Raw genomic sequence first — 15,663 nt, forward strand, 5'->3', positions numbered from 1 at the left:
TGGATGAGCCAAATTTTTATTAGAGATAATCTTATTTTCAAGTTAGATAAAATTATTGTAAATAATATATTTTTTTAATATTTAAGTAACTACATATCTAAAATTCAAACCTAAATACTATTGCTCATTAAGCTAGAACAATTTAGCTGGATATCTCTATTTTTTATGGTACAAAAAATGTAGGAAAGTTAAATTCCGAAAACTTATCATGATCAGAAATCCTAAGACTAAAAAATACTTATAAGAATATTTATAAATTACTCAATAACAAAATTCTTAAATTAAAATTAAAAATTAATTTTACATTCTTTTTAAATATAAGGTTTTTTTTTCTTGAAAACCAAATCAATTTTATTAGCAGTAGTTGCACACACCCCTTTTCCATTTTTCATATCATATATACGTGACTCCAACGACCCACCCCAACTTTAATTTGATAATCCCTTGTGGAGGCCCATGTCCCCTTTCTTCCCATGCTTTTTCTTTTGGTCCTCTCTCCTCGTTATTTTCAGTGCATCCCTCTCTCCTTTTCCAGATAGAGAGAGAGAGCCTGTAAAAGTCTCAGCTCTAAGCAATCTCTAGTCACTCCCTCCTTTGTCATAAAGCTACTGCCCTCAGAACAAGACAACTTCCATCCCTCCAAAATCCCACCACCCTTTTCATTATTGTATTCTTATAATGACCTGTCTTTCATCTTTCTTCCTTTTTTAACTTACCTCTTTTCTCTCTCTCTCTCTCTTGTTCCATCTACTCCATCCCCTTGTCTGTCCCCTCTTTTCCATTTATTATTTAGTGGTGTACTGATTGGGAACTTGAGTGCTTACAGGCCTTTGTTGCTTCTTGAACCTTGAGAAAGCTAGATAGGTAGGCACACACACAAGATGGAGCCTGCTAGGAATTCAAGAGCCTCACTCATATATATATATATAACATGGTTGGAAGAAGCAACCTAATTAAGTTCTATCTCCCAATATATATATCATTCCTTTATTTAGTATTTATATATAACCTTTCTTCTCTTATATTCATTCCTATTCTTTAGTGAGACAAATATTTAAAGCACTCAATTAGCTAGGTGTTTGGAGGTTAGATTTCTTGTGAGGCTTATTTGCTTTTTTAACTTGTTGAATTTGAATCATCTTGTGAAAAACAGACTCGATCGTTATTGAAGAAGGAAAGTAGGGTGTTTGGAATGAAGTTTGATCCGAAATCATTGTCTCAGTTTCATTCATTTAATTTTAACTTTGCTTGTTGTCAGAGAGAGAGAGATTTGTCATGATCTGAGAAGGAAAGGGGGTGTGTGGAATGAGGTTTGATCCAAGATCATCACATCATATATATATATATATATATATATATATATATATATATATATATATATATATATATATATATATATATATATATCTTCTTCAATTTCCCTTTCCTTCTTGATTTAATTACTTACCTTCATACATATACTGTTATTATTATCATCTCTTAATTCATGCATTGGATGGGACTGATCTCGGACCAGGCTTCATTCCTCACACCTAGCTTTCCTTGTAGAAGCAATCAACCACAACAAGACAAAGGTAATCCTTTTTTCCCCTCCGATCCAAAATCACATATGTGTCTATCTATCAGATCTAAATAGATAAATTCCTGCTTTCTATGTCCTTTTATGTTCTACCTAGCCAAAAAGAATTTATCCAGATATTGTGACATTCAGTTTATTTTCATTTATTATTATTATTGCTCTTTGAATGAGGATGGAGTACTTAAATTTAATGTATTTTCAATATTTAATCTTATGTATTTGTAAGGAGCTTGCAACAACAAAAGAAAGAACGAATACTTATGCATTTATGACACCGAACATTAGATCAGCTAGAATGGGATTTGTTCTAGCTAAATCTGGTCAAGTTAATTTGAGTATAATAAATCCAGTTTCGTTAAGAGTTGATGATTTGGAAAATGTTGTTATTTTTTGTCGTCTCGCATATTTGAACTGGAAGAGAGTGATCAAATCCAAGTAAGAAATAATCACTTCACTATTTATACAGCTTCTGAAAATCAGCCGCAAATTATGAACACCGAGAATCTCAATCTATAGAAACTATTAGCACACCATATTCCATGTTTTCTTAATAAGTTTCTGGCTAATACCAAATTTATTATATGTAATCCAATATTATTAGTTGATTGATACATCTCCCACGCCCAACGGCGCCGCCATCTTTGTCTTTATCACGTTGAGAGATGCTTATACCATAGCTACTACTACCTATATATTCTAAGAAACCCTAGCTAGCCAGTTTTTTGTGACTTTCTAGCACATGTTCATCTTTTGTATCAATGAAGCTCATTTTCATATGATGAATGATATCATAAAAGGTTGACATCCACTTTGCGGAATTATTGGTACGATCCTGCTGCTCAAACAAGACAAGTGAGTTTATTTCGATATTCCCTCCATCGTTCAATATTGCCCCTGCTTTTCTCCCATTAACCGTAGCCAGAGAAATTAAAAGCTTATCTTAAATAGACATGTACTCATGTACATGTTCATTTTGCCTTAATTAGATATAGATCCTGGTATCAAATTAACATCATACATACATACACACTTACTTATCTTCATACATTACTCTATGTTAACAAATAACAATTGATCCGAAGTGTTTACTAGGAGTAGGAACTAAGTTAGTTATAGTTAGAAGCATTAGTAGTATATATTTATGTATGAGGAGATATCATATACCAGAGGAAGTTAATTCATATAAAAGGAAAATAATTAAATTTAAATTGTATAATTAAATATAAATGATTAAGATTTAATATCATTTAATTACTTAAAAAATTATATGAATTTTTTTAAAAAGTCATATAATTTTTTTGCATTAAATTTCAATCTTTGATATATATTTAAACGATTTAAATTTAATTATCTCATTGTTATATTAGATATTTTGTTATAAAATATCTATATATATATATGTTAGGACTTATTTTATTTCATTTTATTTTTGCATAGGGGTATATAGGGTACACGGAATCTCACTATCTTCACGCGCGCTCTATGTTTGTGAGAGATATTCCGATTCCTTGGAATATATCATACTAATATATATATATATATATATATATATATATATATATATATATATAATATAATGTATTATAATATAATATAGTGTAGTATACTATTACATTTGTTTTATGGCAAAGGTTAGCAACTTATATGCATGCTTGATATGGATAAATTAATATTTTACTGAATTCTATGTGTTTCTTTCTTGGTATATATGAATATAACATTAGGTTGCGAAAACTTGTTCTTTAAGTGCGAGGCAAAAGCTACACCACGTGACAAAGAACTATATCGCAAAGTTATGGCGTGAAGTGAGTAAAAAACGCAAGTCACTTTTAAGATAGACCACATGAAAGTGGCACATTAAGTTTTATTTGATGTTCTACACAGTTAAATAAATTGAATAGCTTGGTAGAACTTAAAGTATTCTTCGTTTTCTACTTTTATCAACCTGTCTTTACTCTTCTTTTCTTGGTGTATGTATGGAAACATATTTTTCTTTTCTTAATTTTTCACATAACAAACTCTTGGAAATTTTGCATGCCAGAAAGAAAACGATGTGAGAATAAAATCTATCTATCGCCTTATACTATTATAAAGTACATCATCGTTATTGTCATGATGTAAATTATTGGCTTAGGTTGATACATGAATTTGGATACGAAACTAATAAGTTTTAATATAATAGCAGTACATTTTATGTCTGAGGTTCTTCCAGCATGAATATGAATTTTGTTTTATTTACTAACAAGAAAGGGCACTAAACTACGAACATAAATTAATTTTATATAAAGAATTAGTGTACATTAATTTAGTATCACCTACGATTTTTTAAGCTTCAACTAAAATTTAAAATAGAAAATGAAAGAAGAAAATATTAAAAATTAAACAGGTTTATATATTATTACAAGAAAAACAAATTTTAACGTTTAGAAAAAAAATTAAAATAGTACATATTAATTTCTGTTACAAAGAGTAGCATAAATATTTAAGTCACTTTCGAGAGAAAAAAAATATACGTAACAATATTTAATAGAAAAAGTATTTTAATAGACTGGGTGAATAGGAAATTAAGTCGATATACAAGTTATGAGTCTCCACAATAAAATTCATGTTTTTCTTTCTCATAAAAGGACACCCTTATATTAATGAGCAAAAGGAGGATCCAAATCTGTTCTCCATGTCTAGCAATATGTTTAATAATTAGAAGGATAAAATATGTTTTTTTTTTTATATTTTTGTTGGATCTTATTTTTAGTCCATAATTTTTTTATAATTTTTTTATAAAGTTCAGAGATTAAATTGCACAATATAAAAGTTAAAAGATTAAAAATAAAATTCAATGAAAATATAAGGATTAAAAAGTTATGTTTTTCAATAATTAAAATCTTATATGGTAAATAAGGGTTGTAATTTGTAAAAGTTATGCTAACACTGCATATTGTTTTATTAATTTTAAATTTATATTCATATGAATTTTTTTGAAACGTCTGTGACTCCTATATAACACTGTATTTAGTCCCCAAATATTATTTTTTTCCCTTACAGATTCTTTATTTTCCCTTTTATTTTAATTAATTTATAATTTCTATTATTAGAAACAAGTATACATAATTATAGGCTGTGAAAGTTTCGACTATCTTGTAACATGAAGAAAGCTATAATAAAATTCTTTGCAATTTCAACTTTTACCCTTCTGAGTTTTAGGTTTTTGTTTAATATGCTTTAGTGCTTTAATATGATTTAGTACTTTAAAATTCCTATAATGCATGCTAAATTCTTTAAATTTACTCAACACCCCTACATATTACTCCACATTTCATTCTTTTAAGTTTTCCTTTTATTATTTTTTAGATAGTCGGCCTGAGATTTTTGGTGACTAGAACTAAGCGAAAAAGTGATGCCCTCAAAATTATTTGAATATTATACTTCTTGTATTTTTCTTAGAAAATCATTAATATATAATACATTCATAATCAAGAATCTTTAAAAGAAATAGATATCAAAGAAAAATTATTTAATTTATCTTCTGACAAAGATTCCAAATAGAATTTTAACAGTTTTAATTTTGAAAAACCTCTTTTTTTTATTTTATAAAAATCAAGTTATGCATTTCATTCATAATAAGGGATAGAATATAATTTGGAATACAATAAAAAAGTTTGGATGCGAGCATGTAATTGGGCTGCCCTAACTAGAGAATGAGCCACGTGATTGGCTTACCTCCTAGAGAGACTAACCAATGAGTTTGTAGTAGTTAAAAGAACAGCTCTACACTTTGATAAAATACAATGAAAATCTAGAGAGCCTATTGAATTGTGTCTTATCTCATCCACCACTGATTTACACTCTAGCTCGTAGGTGACATTCGCAAGGTTCATGGAATTTGTCCTCTTGAGCGCTTCTAGCAATTCCCATGCTTCAGCCTCACGCGGTTCTAGTAAACCAGGAAAGATGAAGGTTCTAGCTTGTGTAAAAGTTCCATGAGTTCCACACAAACAAATTCCCACACCAAACCTATAAATATAACAATAATATGAATAGTTATGTTTTAGAAAATAATTAAATGTCTTCATCATTGCTCCACATGTCGTGAAACAACAAAGATCCACTGTGAGATTAGAGAGAATGAGACACCAAGATTAATAGTGAGATGCCACGACTGTTCTGCGTAATGTTGTATTCAAGTGGTTTGGGATGGTACATAGGGTGGTAAGGAGATTAAAGATTGAAAGACTTGAGAGAAAGAGATATTACTCAAGGCCCTTATTTACGCTAATTGTTGAGTCATGAATCAAGATTCTTAATAATGTTGATTTCATGTAAATAAATACTAAGTTTAAAAACTATGCTGAGAGATGATAACATTGTATCTGCGTCTAAGGGATTAGACAATAACAAAACAAATGCCAAGTTCTAGAAAATATTTAAGAGTGAATTAATACTTTATGTCTATGATTCTATTTGGAGAGAATGTTCCAATATCCATCCTAGGATCCATCGAAATGAAGAGAGTGAGACAGTAATCCAGATCAACCTCTTTCTCATTGTTACACATGTGATGAGACTTGCTCTACCTACGCTAAAGATGATGTGATTACTAAAATCAACTATAGAGATGCGACTCAAGGAAGATATTAAGCAGAGTGATGTATCGACATAGAACAAACATGCATTTAGTTAATGCACCAAGATAGTCTTTACACAAGCTCAGATACAAAATAAAGTTTGATAATTATGCATGATTTTACACTGTCATTTAGTTATCAATTTTGTTTATTTATATCACTTTTATGGTAATTATTTTAAATATCAACAAAATTTTCATAATTGTGATTGAATCACAATACATAATCTTTTCTCATATAAATATTGATTATCTCTTCAAAACCCTTTTGCAGCGTTCTGGGTTCATTTTATTAGAATTTTTTTAATGTTTATTAATAAGATTCGGGATTCAAAAGTTTTTTTTAGTTTAGTTTGAATTCAAGATGTTAGAGAAGTCATGGAAGTTACACAAGGTTAACATGTCATGATAATCTTTCCCTGTATTCTAATTACACAAGGTTGACATGTCATGATGCGATAATCTTCATTGTTTTTCCTGTATTCGAATTACATAAGCTAGGTTGCCATTTACTTAATGATAACCACTTTTCATATCTTCAAATAACTTACTTGACTAGCTAATTTATGTATATAGTTCAAATTTGAAAAGAACATTTTATTATATTTTATGACGAGTATGCTTGAATTAATTGTTTGACTAAAGAATTTAAGTCAAATGTTTTTTTTTATAATTGAGTGTAGACATTTTTAAATTATTTGTTAAAATATTATTATATTTATTTATTAAATAAAGAATCAATTGCCTTATATATCAAATACAAACAACTCTTCCACAGGCATGGGAGAAACTTGAAAAGAGTGTCTACGCTCTACGTTACGGTCTCATATTTCTCTTTCGTAAACATTTTTGACATAATGTTGTGTTCAATTATGTGGTTAATTTACGTCTGTATTATAAGTTCTTTTTTTATCGTATCTTTTATGCAATGCTTTTTTTTTTTTTACGAAAAAATAATACATAGAATTTTTCATACAAAACAAGTAGTTTTGTAATTTATTAACTAACTTAACTCTTATATATTAAATTTGAGTACTTAATATTTTTTAAACTAATTTCTCTCAATGCATCACGTAATTTTTTTTTCCTACTTGAACTTGAAGCATATCACATTTTTCATTTTATCATTTTTTAAAATATAGTAAATCTCACTATTTTTGTTATTGGTATAATTGTTTTATCTGCAAATTTAATTTTTTATATAACATATCAAATTAATAATCAGTATATATATATATATATATTTTCAAATTTTATTAATTTTTTTCTGAATAAATTTACTTAACTTCTATTGTCTTATTTCTTTAATTTATTACCATTCAATTAATTAAAATCTTTAAATTATTATTCACTTTTGAATCTTGAAAATACGGCAGCATTAAAACTTGACAGGGGGAAAACGCTGTCGTCCTTGATAGTTCTACCCTCATCAAACCTAAATAGTGTAGATCAAACCAAAAATAAATAAATAAATAAAATCTTCAATTTTAATTATAAGAACATCTCTTGTTGAATTTTTCTTCTTTTTAAAATACATAATTTTATCATTATTTAATATTGATAATATATAAATTTATATTTTAAAATTTATTTTAATTTAAAAATATTATATAATGAATAAGAAATTTACCAAATATATATTTAGTTATTTGATCTTCCACGTGATCGTCACTATCTTGCTCACTCCTAGGCCAACAACAATCCAACATGGGCTTATATTCTAGACAAAGTGTGCAATTATCCACCAAAAACTCAGACAAAGAATTATGGGTCTAGACTCTAGCCTAATCCTCTTCCTGGACTCAAGTTCTTATGACTCTTATCTTATGTGGCAATTTAATTAGGCTGAAATTTTTCTGTTACTTTTTTTTTTATATTCTGGTGAAAAGTATGGATCAATTTTATTGATCAATAATAATTCGTTGGAGAACTTGTAGGCTAATGTTTCCTCCAAATTATGTTTTTTATTTTTAAGAAAATCTAGTTTAATATCACGTATACCAATGATTTATGAGCTTAGCTGGTTTTGTTTTGTTTCTTTTATTTTTTCCAAAGCAGAGAAAAAAAAACGTGCGTTCTGTAAACACGTATATAAGAAAAGTCATGGAAGTTACATAAGGTTGACATGTCATGATAATCTTTCCACATATTCAAATTATTTTACATAAGATTCCCATGTACAAAATTGTATAAAATGATTATCTTTCCATGCATGTCTTCAAATAACTTGTTGAACTATCTTATCTATGCATTGTAAATTGTAATGGTTTCTATCAAAATTCTTTATTGTAATTTTAAGGTAAAAATTGAAAAAATTTACCGTTTGTAAAATTAGAGCTTTAAAAACAGTTTAATGTGATATTCGGGCCGTCAAAACATTTTTACTTGTTTTCCTAAAATGTAATAAAAATTTAATGTTTAAAAAAATTTAGTCATAAAATTTAAGAAATGCAGTCATAAAATAATTTAAGAAATTTGCACAATAGATTTCAATCAATAATATAGTAATAATAAGGAAAATAATTTCATTGTCAAACAAGCTTCAATTCTTCAAAGTTGAAAATTACAATCAGATATCGAGTTATGGGCTTGCACAGTATCAGGTGGAGAGCTAGATCCAGCACAGCTAACCCGAGCATGAAAAAAAAAAAGTAATCATCATGTGATCGAATTATTTAAGTTGATCCATCAAGTTATCATCAAATTGAGTGGGATGGTGTATATTAACGATGAGTTTTCGTTGAAAACTTTTACCGATCATATATTTAGGAATTTTTTCTGTCAATCAAGTTTTTTTTTTTTCCAATTCACAATACTTAAACTTAACCTCTTGCTTAATGGAAAATTAGAATCAAATTCTATATATTTTAAAATTTGTCAAAAAATATCAATGTTTTTATGGAAGCTAAAAAATAATAAAATATATTTAAATAAAAAAAATTGTGGGGGTAATTACTCACCTGTTAAGGTGGATTCGCTACTGAGTGGAAATGTATAATTGTACAATATCTTACGCAAAAAGTACTATTCTTTATGCATGCACAAATTATCTTTAAAAATTTCAAAACTATATTCATGAATCATGAATTGACCACGTGAGTTCTCCAGCCTAATAAGTTTTAACCGATTCCGTAACAAGAAAGTCGTCCTTTTCACCGTTTAATACGATAAAATATTATTTAGTATTTTTGCATAACCATAGAATAATTTTGTTATCTTTCGTGTATATTATAGTTTACCTATAAAACACGCAACAACATAAACACTTCCCTATAAATATGTTTTGTGTTGGCCGGCCTATTATATATTTAATATTTGTGTTATTTTAATAATACAAGTGTTTGCTGACACTAGCCAGTGCCTCCTGACAAAGTTGTTGCTTCAAGGTAACATGCTGAAATTCATCCTCCTCTTTTTCTGTTTTATTTTTTTATTTGTTAACGACTAATATGTGTAGTCTGATTGATCATATTTAATAAAATTCTCTCCTTTTAATCAGTTTTTTTTTTTTTTTTTTCATTTCGAATTTGTGACCATAGAGACGAGTTCATTGTCACATTTAGTGACCATACCTAAGAAGGGCTTGTTGGTCCCATATGGAGTATTTGTTGAAAGATTTCTTTATGTATACGTTAATAGTAATGATCCAGTTTCTATACCTGTGCCACAAATTCCTCTTTCCATGCTTTCACAATAAATGTCTTTTCAGTGATGGTTGTTGCTTCATTTTATGCAGTGACATCTTGGACAAGCTTCCCTGTCCACATAGACTCAAGGTATGAATAATGAATAAGATGATACAGCTTAGATAATTAGTTTTATAATGTTTCTCTGTAAGCCTCGGACTATGAGTCTCAAAGCAATGCATTGCTGAGATTGTGTTCTTCATTATTGAAGGGTTAATGTGGTGCATTTGAATTATGTGCAAAATGGAGCAAGTTATTATGGACATTGACTTTTGCGTATTGTGTTGAATTTGTTTTTCAGTGCCTAGTGGAGGTGTGAAGGAAATGGCTAAAATCTCCATTTTGTTGGTGGGGCTTTGGGTACTAGGAAGCTGGACAGGGTTGTTGGATGCAGAATACATGAAATACAAAGACCCTAAACAGTCGATTGACACACGCGTTGAGGATCTTGTTAGCAGGATGACTCTTGAGGAGAAAATTGGCCAAATGTTGCAGATTGAACGAAAATATGCATCTGCTGATTTGGTTAAGAAGTATTTTATTGGTAACCATAAGACTTTTTTTTTCCTTTCTCCTTTTTTCTATTGTGTATTCATTCAATTGGTCAATAATGAAAAAGAAAATTGTTTGTCTTTTGAGTAGGGAGTGTAATGAGTGAGGGAGGGAGTGTTCCAGCTCCACAGGCTTCTGCTGAAACCTGGATTGACATGGTGAATGAATTTCAGAAGGGTGCTGTATCAACCAGGCTTGGAATTCCAATGTTTTATGGGATTGATGCTGTTCATGGCCACAACACTATTTACAAAGCAACTATTTTTCCTCACAATATTGGTCTTGGAGCCACCAGGTATATTGATGTCAATCATGTTTGTCTCACACCCTTAAAGGGGTGTGAAATAGGTGAAAGGGAGAGAAAATTTGATAGATGTGAAAAATAAAATGGAAGAATAAAAATAGAAAGAGAGAAGAGATGTAAAATTAATATAGGACTATAAGAGAAAGTGAGTGCGAAAAAAATCAAAATCCCATTGACATTAGAGGCACTCATATGCCTTAGCTTTTCTTAAAACAAAATGTAGACCTATTCCTGATTATGTTATTTAAGCCATGATGTGAAACAATTCAGACATTAGTCATCACAGATTGTAAAGTAACTCGGACATGCATAAGTTAGTATTGGACTTGCACGGCCTAATTCGGCCTAATGTAGAAACTGAATATAATTGTTTTGTCTGGTTTATACCCAAAAACCTGCTTTCCTCTGGTATGTTATTGTCATAATTTTTTTAATAGATGGACAGTTTAGATATGTAAGTCATTCAGGATTTTTCCTTAGCACAAATATTCTATTCTTATTGTAATTAACACATTTCATGTTATAGAGATAATAATGGATATTCTTATTTTGCTGGTTAGGGACCCTGAACTAGTTAAGAGGATTGGAGCTGCAACTGCCCTTGAAATTAGAGCAACAGGAATTCAATATACTTATGCACCTTGTATTGCAGTGAGTAATTACAACCAAATTTTTATGATCTCAACTAATAGAGATCATTAAGCGCAGGCTTATACTTTTTCTAGGTATGTAGAGATCCAAGATGGGGTCGCTGTTACGAAAGCTACAGTGAAGATCCTAAACTAGTTCAAGCTATGACTGAAATCATACCAGGATTGCAAGGGGAAATCCCTGACAATTTACCAAAGGGTGTCCCTTTTATCACTGGAAAGTAAGTATAACTTAATTTTGAGATTGTTGTTTCAGTATAAGTTAGTTTTAAACCTTGGTAGTTGATATTCTTGCTCTTAATTCTGTTGAATTGTTAAACGGTCCAAAGAAAAAAAAAGTGTTATTCTTTTAGTCATTGGTTTTGCTTGAAGTGACTTGCACCTAAATGGTTTTGGGCAAGGTTTTAAATAACAGTTTGCAAACGTGATTGCAGTTGCGACGTCAAGGTTTTTGGAGTCTTCATGACCACATCACGATCGCAATTGCAGCCACATTGGCTTCATTTATTTGCAATTTCCCCACAATATAAAAATTGGAACAAAACTAACACCACTGTGACTACAAATTTCTCCATATCCCAATGCTGTACCTGTTCTAACATGGAACTTCAACCTTTAGAAACAAAGTTGCTATGCTTCAGAACAAGAATATGTAAATTTGATTGTCTTTTTTGCTCCTATTATTCATTTTTGTTTCATTCCTTATTTTTACACAAGCCTCTAGGATGCAATAGGCCAAAGGGTTAAAATGGAATAGACAGTTTTTCCCTAAAGCAAAGGATGAAAGACTTTGTACCTAAATGAATATGCTGCTTAGGTTTGGCCGTGCCATGCTATTGATTTTGAGTTATCCTATTGATTTTGGTTCTTTTAGTATTTTGTTTCTGAAATACTCATGTTGCGGGACAGAGAAAAAGTTCTTGCTTGTGCTAAGCACTATGTGGGTGATGGTGGAACAATCAATGGGATTGATGAGAACAACACTGTTATAGATAGAGATGGATTGATGAGAATTCACATGCCAGGCTACTTCAACTCAATCAGCAAGGGCGTGGCATCCATTATGGTCTCTTACTCCAGTTGGAACGGGGAAAAAATGCATGCTAACCAGGACCTTATTACTGGCTACCTCAAGAATACTCTCCATTTCAAGGTAAAATAATTTGTTTGTTGAATATAATCTTTATCATTCTATGGACACAATTTTAAATAACCCCTTAACTTTTCCTGGATTACACCAGGGCTTTGTTATTTCAGATTTTGAGGGTATTGATAGGATCACCTCACCACCTCATGCAAACTTCACTTATTCAATTGAAGCAGGAGTTTCTGCTGGCATTGACATGGTAATTTAGGCCAAAAGTACCTGAATTGATGTATATATAGTTCCAATAAGGACAATTTATATATTGTTACACACTTTGCTTGGTTTTTCAGTTCATGAATCCAAAGCTTTACATAGAATTCATAGAAGATTTAACAATGTTGGTGAAAAACAAGTTCATTCCTATGAGTCGGATTGATGATGCGGTGAGAAGAATTTTGTGGGTTAAGTTCATGATGGGTATTTTTGAGACCCCTTTTGCTGATTACAGTTTGGTCAGATATTTGGGGATCCAGGTTAGCTAATTTCAGTATTTTGTGTTCCTTAACTATTTCCTTTAACTTCCCTTAGTTCACAATTAGGTATAGGGATCACCCTGTGACTCTTCAATGTTTCCCAAAATTCTTAACAGAAACATAGACAATTGGCAAGGGAAGCTGTAAGGAAATCAATGGTCCTTCTGAAAAATGGTGAATCTGCTGACAAGCCTTTATTGCCACTTCCTAAAAAGGTGCCTAAAATACTTGTGGCTGGAAGCCATGCTGATAATTTAGGATATCAGTGTGGTGGCTGGACCATAAAATGGCAAGGAGTTAGTGGAAACAATCTTCTCAAAGGTAAATATTTTTTTTTCTTTTCTAATTATATCTCAATATCAGTATCAATTATATATTTTACACTACAACTTGTTTCTTATAAATAAGACGAGAGGTAATATATTGCAACTTTATTTTCTTATTATTCTTGTGAACCTTTGTATTCCCAGGGACTACAATTCTCGCTGCTGTTAAAAACACTGTTGATCCTGATACCACAGTGGTCTACAAGGACAACCCTGATGCAGAATTTGTAAAATCCAACGGATTTTCCTATGCTATAGTTGTAGTAGGAGAGCATCCGTATGCTGAAATGCATGGTGATAACATGAACTTGACAATCCCAGACCATGGTCCTGAGACCATAACAAATGTCTGTGGAGCAATAAAATGTGTGGTTATCATTATTTCTGGCCGTCCTGTCGTTATTGAACCATATGTTGGTTCAATAGATGCACTAGTTGCTGCATGGCTTCCAGGTAGTGAAGGCCAAGGTGTTGCTGATGTTTTATTTGGTGACTATGGTTTCACAGGAAAGCTTCCAAGGACATGGTTCAAAACTGTTGATCAACTCCCAATGAATGTTGAAGATCCTCACTATGATCCTCTCTTCCCATTTGGGTTTGGTCTTTCTACCAAACCAACTAAGGGCTTTTATTCTGAGTAGTTATCATCTTCATCTCTCTCTCTCTCTCTCTCTCTATATATATATATATATATATATTTAATGTACAAATGAAAACAATAAAATAGTGAGGTTGCAAACATATTTTTTATGTTTGGGATTTTTTTTCTTCCTTCAGCTAAAATTGTTTCCGTTCTCTTTTTTATTCTTAAATATATTTTTCATATTTATAATATATTATCTTTTTAATTTATTATCTAAAAATATTTTTTTTATTTTATTATCTGATATTTTTTAATTTTTATTTTTGATACCTATCCTTAATCGTGATTCGTTAACGGATAACGTGTTGTATTATTGATTAAGTGATGATATGATTAGTTAATAAATGATTTATATCATCACTTAATAAATTTAAACTAATAATAGATATCAAAAGAAGTAAACTCTGAATGTTAGAGATAATAAAATATTTTTTAAATAGTAAACTCAAAAAGTATATTGATGAAAATCATATTTAAGTTTTTTTTTCTTATTATCATGTCTTGACAAATCTTGTATATATAGATTTATTAAGGTTCAACAATAATTAAAATTACACTGTAAAGCACTTGGGATCTTAGATATCATCATTCTCGTTGATCCTCATTATCTATCAAGAGGGTTTCAAGAACTTATCTGAATCCCTGATGACACTTTGATCTTTAATTATTTCCTTGAAAGTTTGTTCCCCTGTTGGACTTTCTTTCTTTGTATTTATGATGATGTAGATATGTTCTCTTAATTTGGCTTTTTCACTTCATCTTAAACCTTACACGAAGTGTGTCTTTCACTTTCTTTCTTTGATGCGATTTTCTTGTGGCTTCATTTCAAAGAGAAAAATGAGTATCTTTCTTGTACCTGTAATTTGAGTCTTTAATATCCTTCCAAAGGCACATCTTGTTCCTGTAATTTGAATCTTTAATATCCTTCCAACACTACAACTCAAAGTATTAAATCCTTAGCAGTTAGCAACCTGACCATACTATCTACAATTCGAAAGCCCAAGGTAAAATTTTGTAACACCATGCTTGAATTGTAGACTCAAATCCACGCCACGAATTCAGCTTCCATGGTGGGGTAGCAATCACATATTGATTTGTACTCTTTCATTAGATTACTTCTCTGGCTAAAAGAAACAATATATCCAAACGTGAATTTCCCCGAGTAATTACAGTAAAAAGTTATTTGATATTTTGCATAACAAGAAAATAATTTATCAATCTTTCATATAAATATAGTTTTACCTGTATAATAAATGCAATAATACTTTCCTAACCTATTAGGGTCCACTTAGTCCACCTTCCCAACTAACCCACTAAAGTTAGTATATTGATAGAGAAATTTAGCAAGTATATATAAGATTTTAAATTAAATCTTATTCCCTATAAAAAAAAAAAAGGAGTAGATTTGTCGTTTTGATGATCAAAGTTTTTTTTATCCGTAAAATTGTTACAAGGGTATAGATTAGTTTTTTTTAATAACTAATTTTTTTGAAAAATCTATTAGTATGATACCTTTTCTCAATTATTATTTTATGTTTATTTTTTAATTCGAGATCTTACGAAAAAAATTTAAGATGAACACCATTTGAATCAATGATTTATTGGTTGATAACTAAAGTTTTCAAAATATTGGTTAAAAAATTGTGTTAAAAATTATGAAAAAGTGTGATCACTCTCTAATT

General features: G+C 30.1%; 1 protein-coding gene and 1 long non-coding RNA gene across 6 annotated transcripts; both read left to right on the top strand.

Moving 5' to 3' along the window:
- Positions 1-427: 427 nt before the first annotated feature.
- On the top strand, positions 428-3,519 carry LOC112999755 (uncharacterized). The gene is made up of 2 exons (XR_005889125.1): positions 428-2,431; positions 3,304-3,519. It is a non-coding gene; the product is annotated as an uncharacterized lncRNA (long non-coding RNA).
- Positions 3,520-9,502: 5,983 nt separating this feature from the next.
- LOC100779642 (beta-glucosidase BoGH3B) lies at positions 9,503-14,196 on the top strand. 5 transcript variants are annotated; one of them, XM_014769246.2, is made up of 12 exons: positions 9,568-9,586; positions 9,740-9,838; positions 9,937-9,976; positions 10,188-10,430; positions 10,529-10,733; positions 11,303-11,393; positions 11,468-11,613; positions 12,302-12,545; positions 12,634-12,738; positions 12,830-13,012; positions 13,129-13,333; positions 13,483-14,196. In XM_014769246.2, the coding sequence occupies exons 4-12, from the start codon at positions 10,211-10,213 to the stop codon at positions 13,977-13,979; spliced, it is 1,896 nt and encodes a 631-aa protein (XP_014624732.1). In that variant the 5' UTR covers positions 9,568-9,586; positions 9,740-9,838; positions 9,937-9,976; positions 10,188-10,210; the 3' UTR covers positions 13,980-14,196. The 5 variants fall into 5 exon arrangements, with proteins under 5 accessions (XP_006598970.1, XP_040866705.1, XP_014624732.1 ...); XM_006598907.3 differs by lacking the exon at positions 9,740-9,838 and having other exon boundaries at positions 9,503-9,586; XM_006598908.4 differs by lacking the exon at positions 9,568-9,586 and having other exon boundaries at positions 9,662-9,838.
- Positions 14,197-15,663: the final 1,467 nt, after the last annotated feature.

The sequence above is a fragment of the Glycine max genome, chromosome 16 (assembly GCF_000004515.6).
Source record: "Glycine max cultivar Williams 82 chromosome 16, Glycine_max_v4.0, whole genome shotgun sequence".
NCBI classification, from domain to species: Eukaryota; Viridiplantae; Streptophyta; class Magnoliopsida; order Fabales; family Fabaceae; genus Glycine; species Glycine max.